This window comes from Cupressus sempervirens, chromosome 3, assembly GCF_028749045.1.
Source record: "Cupressus sempervirens isolate cs-2001-9-10 chromosome 3, ASM2874904v1, whole genome shotgun sequence".
NCBI classification, from domain to species: domain Eukaryota; kingdom Viridiplantae; phylum Streptophyta; class Pinopsida; order Cupressales; family Cupressaceae; genus Cupressus; species Cupressus sempervirens.
Window position 1 is genome coordinate 700344256 of NC_143120.1, and position 6000 is coordinate 700350255.

General features: G+C 37.5%; 1 protein-coding gene across 17 annotated transcripts in view; it reads right to left on the reverse strand.

Moving 5' to 3' along the window:
• LOC149568675 (membrane-associated progesterone-binding protein 4-like) overlaps window positions 1-5770 on the reverse strand; it is a 241943-nt gene extending 236173 nt beyond the window's left edge. For 7 of the 17 annotated variants that reach the window (XR_016362628.1, XR_016362627.1, XM_089821565.1 and 4 more), the window contains exon 1: window positions 5373-5731. Coding sequence is in view for 15 of the 17 variants with exons in the window: in XM_089821565.1 (XP_089677691.1) it covers window positions 5373-5585 (213 nt within the window). In the remaining 2 variants the exon portion in view is untranslated. Of the gene's footprint in view, window positions 1-5372 lie in introns of all 17 variants that reach the window. The other 10 variants (XM_089821559.1, XM_089821558.1, XM_089821555.1 and 7 more) reach the window with 10 other exon arrangements.
• Between the last annotated feature and the right edge of the window lie 230 nt (window positions 5771-6000).

The following is a 6000-nucleotide window of genomic DNA, read 5'->3' on the forward strand; positions in this document are numbered from 1 at the left end:
ATGTCTTCAGCTATAGATTGTTTTTAATAAAACACTTTGAGGAAGCCGGATGATTTTCCTTCCCACTTTTTATGAAGATATTCAATAAAGAATAATTTTGAGTCAATTGCTTGGGGACAAATGTGGATGTTTACTGCTTGACAGTTGTAGTAAACCTCATCACTGTGGGTTCTTTTTATAGTGGGTCCCTGACATGTGAATATCAAGAAATCTACATATATTAACTCTGTATTCATCATTAAATTTGGCCACACCCATGTGCAGGGATTTTGAATTTCATGCTTGAATTTTAAAAAAAAAGGAACTCTTAATCCTTTGCACTTTTCATGATAAAGTTTGATCAGTCAATCATCAAACTAATTTAGGTTTGGCGGCAGAGATACTACTCAGGCTTTCTATTCTTCGAAAATCTTTAAGTCTCATCTTTAATCACGAATAAAATCCTCCATTATTCCTTCGGAATTAAATTTGACAAAGATTAAGATTTTGCTCTGCGGGTGAGTATTTTATCATTATCTCCATGTTTGATGTTATAAACCATCAATACTCTATGGTTTCTGCCTCGTGCTTTGATATTTCTCTTTACTTATCGCCATGTCTAAGTTCCTGCAGGGTTATGCTATTTTCAGTTCTCAATCTACTCTTTCTTTTTAGAATAACTTCTTCGTATTGCTCCAACTAACATTTTTTTTATGTTGATCTCGTAACATGAAAATTGAATCATTCTGATGACAAGTAATTCCCCGGGACTTTTGTAAGCTTCCAAAGCAACTGATTTGTTGAAGCAACTAAGAATAAAGGTGCACGGTGCCATGCTCAATTGCCCCTTCAACGTGCCTATTATCTCTTTTAATGCCTTTCGAGTTTGCTAGCATGGGAGCACCGAAACTCATTTCTTTATTAATGCTTGCAGACATAGGCTCTGTATGCACATTCTATCAAACAGTTTTCTGCCATTTCTTCATTTTTATGCCGACACAAAGCATGCTCAGGTATTTGATCAAGTAGTTTATATTTCCCTGTGAAGTCTTTATATATAGGGCATGGTGAGATTCACACCTGTTTCATCCTTTTATGACTTGCACAAGTGTTGCCGAGCATATCTCATACATCGGGTTTTCAAGGGAATGCAAGTTCGTTCGGGCTCGAGCATGCAATTTGTCACACAAATTATGTGCTTCGTTGATGCCAGCCTTTAATACCTATGCCCTATTCGAGCTCGGGTTTTCTATGGGTGCTCACAGTAAGCTCGCCTTTCATTTGAATGTTGTGACTTTGAAAATGAATGGGTTTCTATCAGCTCTGTATTTGACTTGAAATGCAAATACTTCGCACTCCTGCCATCAATATGAAGACCTCTGGGATTTACAATTCCCCGCTGGCTATGTTTGCATGTCGTGCTTTCCCATGGTGCCTTGTCAAAGCATCGGCTTGTACTTTCTTTTGTTCTCCAATACTCATGACGTATCTATGTCTCCGATAGTTTGAATCTCATGTCATGCAGTTTAAGGCAGGCTCAGGCATTTTGGTTTATTTCAAGCTCACCTATGTCTTCTTTCCTTTAGCAAGACAATACTATTGCAAGAACACGGATCTTTAATCACTAATCTCGTCCGACTATCAACAGCCAGCACACTCGATAACAAGGCAGCATATCTTAAGAAAACTGATGCTCATTATCACTAATTTGTATTGAGGATAATTAACACAGAATATGTCTTCATGCGGGCAGTCATCCAATCAATTTGAGGTAGGGACTGTATTTAGTGCAGATATGAATCTGTCCTTAAGCTGTAGTCATGACTTGAATCTCAATTAAAGCATCCATATGAACAATGGTGAACATTCCCGATGATTAACTCTGACCCTCGCTCTTTCTTGTGGTGACCTTCATTTGTGATTCTCTTTGCAATCGGGCACTTCTTGTTCTTCAAACAGATTTAACATGAACTAAGCCACGTAGAATGCAAGGTGTCCCTATGTCTGCACAGATGCTGCAGGCTTGATAATGAAAACAGATGTATTAGAATTCGTGATACCATGAAATCCACACCATGTTTTTGGCATCGGGCCGTTTATCTACAATCTTATTCTTGCTGTTTGATCCTGCCACCATCATGCATTCAGGGTTTCTTTTGCTTGTATATGTTTATTCCACTTAGGAATTCTATGAAACAAATGGTGCTTCAAAGATGAATGAATTCTAATGTAAGCTCATCATGTGCCACCTGAGATTGGTCAGACCTTCCAAATGCTCCGGTCTCTCGGGCTCTGAACACCAATTCAGTTCTCATAATCCATTCTTTGAATGACCTCTGCAAACACTAGGATCAAGATTTGAAAAGTGAAACCACAACCAACTGCCTGATGCACTATTACCTTGTGTTTGGACAAATCGACCATGCATGGCCTCGAACACATGCATGTTTTTCTTAGCAATTCTAGCATTGTCATGGGATAAATGCATATCAAAAATATGACTGGTCACCAATGAGTTTCTCAATCCAATCTAACGACAGCTTCTGCATGCCCCATAATGTATTGGACCTGTCAACTTATCTTGAACTGATCTAGCATTATTCTTTCACAGTGATAGATGTGAACAGCATTTACATATCCCTGAGTCCATATTTAAAGACATGTCTCGGGCTTGTTTTGGAAAACTGGAGCAAGGAAGTCTCAAAAACAAAGTGTGGATTACTGAACCCGAGGTTCATACCATAATCTTGCACATTCTAGGCATCATCTTCTAGACCCACCCATGACGTTTTATAGAACCACTGATTTTAATTGAAACATAGAATGAACCCTTGGAACTACTGAACTGATGGAATCTAATCATGAATTATGAACTTTCCTGAGTCAGCCATTCTGCATCCTGAACCATGAGTCTGAACTTTGCTTGTGTTGAACCTGCAGGATGGATCATCTGAACCACTGAACTACTTTGAACTACCAAACCACTTTGAACCATTTTGAACCTCAGTTCGAAGTATTTCAGAGAGGTTCAAAACCTGAAACTGAAAGTTTAAAATCTGGGTCCATATGTGTACTAACACACATTTTGCTGGTTATATTTTGTTTATAATACTCTGTTAGTGTATGCCTATCAAAAAATGTCTTTTTAGTATATAATTTTGATAGCCCATTTTCTTCATAGTATGGGCACAGGGATTGGGAGTGCTTCTTTTTTTTACTCATAACTGTAATGGGATAGTCCTAGGGCACAAGTGTTCACACCTGTTTTACTGCATTTACAGTTTTAGAAGGTTTTGGTCAATTCCGGCAAGGTTATGGACATTGATGTCAGACTTTTTCTGGGCTGAGCCAAAAACTATAATTTGTTTAAAATGCTCTGTTAGTGTATGCCAATCAAAAAATTATTTTTTTACTATATGATTTCGATATCCCATTTTCTTGTGATATTGCTATCAGGATTTAACTGTGTGATTTTGAGTCAAACTCATTGACCCATGTTTCATGAGTAGTGATTCAACATGAATCCATCTCTCATGAGAATGAATGGAACACTTAGCACTCATTGGATCTAGGTGATGCTCGCAGGGGTGAAGCACTGGGACTTCCCGGGAGGTCACCCATCCCAGTTCTACTCCAGCCTGAGCGCACTTCACTCCGTGGTTGCAAGCTTTGAGTTTAACCATGGAAGAAACTCCATAGTGAAGCGCGCTCAGGCTGGAGTAGTACTGGGATGGGTGAACTCCCGGGAAGTGCTGGTGCTTCACCCCTGTGAGCATCACCTAGATCCAATGAGTGCTAAGTGTTCCATTTATTCTCATGAGAGATGGATTCATGTTGAATCACTACTCATGAAACATGGGTCAATGAGTTTGACTCAAAATCACACAGTTAAATCCTGATAGCAATATCACAATTTGACTTGCTGTGGAAATTATCTCCTACTTATCCCATTTTCTTCAATTTATGGGCAAAGGGATTGGGAGTGCTTATTTTTTTAACTCATCACTGTCATGGGCTAGTCCTAGAACACATGTGTTCACACCTGCTTTATTGTGTTTCAGTTTTAGAAGGGTTTGGTAAATTCCAGCAGGGTAATGGACATTGATAGCGGACTTTTTCAGGGCTTAGCCCTTTTGGGTATATCATGTTATATTTACTATTAATAAAATACTGATATGTTACTGATAAAAAAAAACATTGTCAAAATTCAAAACTTGACAAGGTGAGCATTGTGAACATGCAGATCCCACATACACCTCAAATGGAGCCAATTTCAATTCAAATTCAAATTAATTGGAAATTTAATTGTATGACTAAGTTTTTTAGTGCAAGTGGTCTTACATGGACAGCTAATTTCAGCATGTCGTTAAGAGGTGTTCTATAAAATCTTAGTAGAGATTTCAAATTCAAATTTGTATGTGAGGCAAGGGGGACGTAAATTGGGGAAATGAAATACAAATATAATTTGGTGGAAGAAAAAGAAAGGGTGTTGAGTTTTATTCGTATTTTTACAGGTTTGAAACTGGAGATTGGAGAGCTTGAAGAAAGGCTTTCGGGAAGCCTTTTGCTGCTGCAAATGCACTGTTGTTGCAGGTCTATGGACAGACCCAAATCAGATTGGAATAATGTAATAAGAAGCCAAAATGCTTGGCATGCTGTTGTGTAATGTTACTATGAGTTTCACTAAGAAATTTCCCCTAGTTTCGTTAGCATAATTTTGATATTGAATTCCTCTTATTTTCTGTAGTAAAACTTATTAGAGTATTTGAAGTGTGTTATAGGTGGAGATTGAGGGGTTTACGTGCTCATACATCAACTTGTGTAGCAATAGATCCTGAAAAATTCAATGCCTGACGAAAAAAAAGGAGCGAGCTTCGGAGCTTCATAATAAAAATAAAGCAAATTCTAAACAGAAAAACTAAAAGATGGCTGACGGAATCCTAAACGTCGAGAGCTAAAATCGCTCGTTAGACATCAATAACAGCTTCCGTTACACGTCACGGATACATAAAATAGCAGCAATTAGTAAAATTGCACAAAACCTAGGCAGAAAAAAACAAATGGCGTCAAAATCAACAAAATGGGACTTCTGGGATAGAAAATAAACGTGGAAACTAAATGTTTCATGATAAACATAGATTTGAAGTTAAGCTCCACAACATTATTTCCCCTAGGGCATAAAATAATATCAAACAACAGAATTCTTAAAATCTCAATGCATTACATTTGAGCAGCACCTGACTTAAGAAAATGATAGCAGCTCCAAGAAAATAAGTACAACAGACTAGATTAATGTCATATAACGAAACGAATTCCATTGAATACGATAAATAATGTTTCAGAGATACAAAAACTACAACATGAAAATCACTCGTATTATATTTAACACATACGGGTGGCATTGAGGGTCTGTTGCCGATGTACATGATAATTGTAACAAGTGCAAGTGTTACAACGAGCCCAATAGAGGAGGGGGATGTTATAATTTGTAGGGATGTTATTTGCTGCGCTTTTCTGATTTTTTCTAGCGATGAGAGTGTCTTATTATTTTCGTTCTTCCGCACCGCCGGTCGAGATCGGATAACAGGAGGACTGTTCTCGGCCATCTTAATCTCTCTCTGCTTTCAATTCAAAATGAAATGACGAATTGACTATCAGAGTCGATGGTGTATCTGAGCTTGGTGCGGATCGAACGCTCGACCAACTCAATGGGAATTCAGTTGTGCCAGGAAACTCTATATGTTACCATGTCGCCTTATTTTAAGCCAGCTAACTATCGACGACCAAATATTTGGCCCTTGACTTCTTTGGCGTTGTTGTAAGTAAATATTATTAGTCCAACTAATGTTCCCCGTTGCTGCATTTAATTAATTTTTATAAATACATTGATTGTCTTTCTAAAGTTTTTTTTAAAAAAAATTTAAATTAATTTTTAATAGATTGTTTCTTATTGGCTCTTTCTAATTTTGCCCAAGGTTAAATTATTTTTTCAAACTAAAAAATAAGAATAAAAACATATAG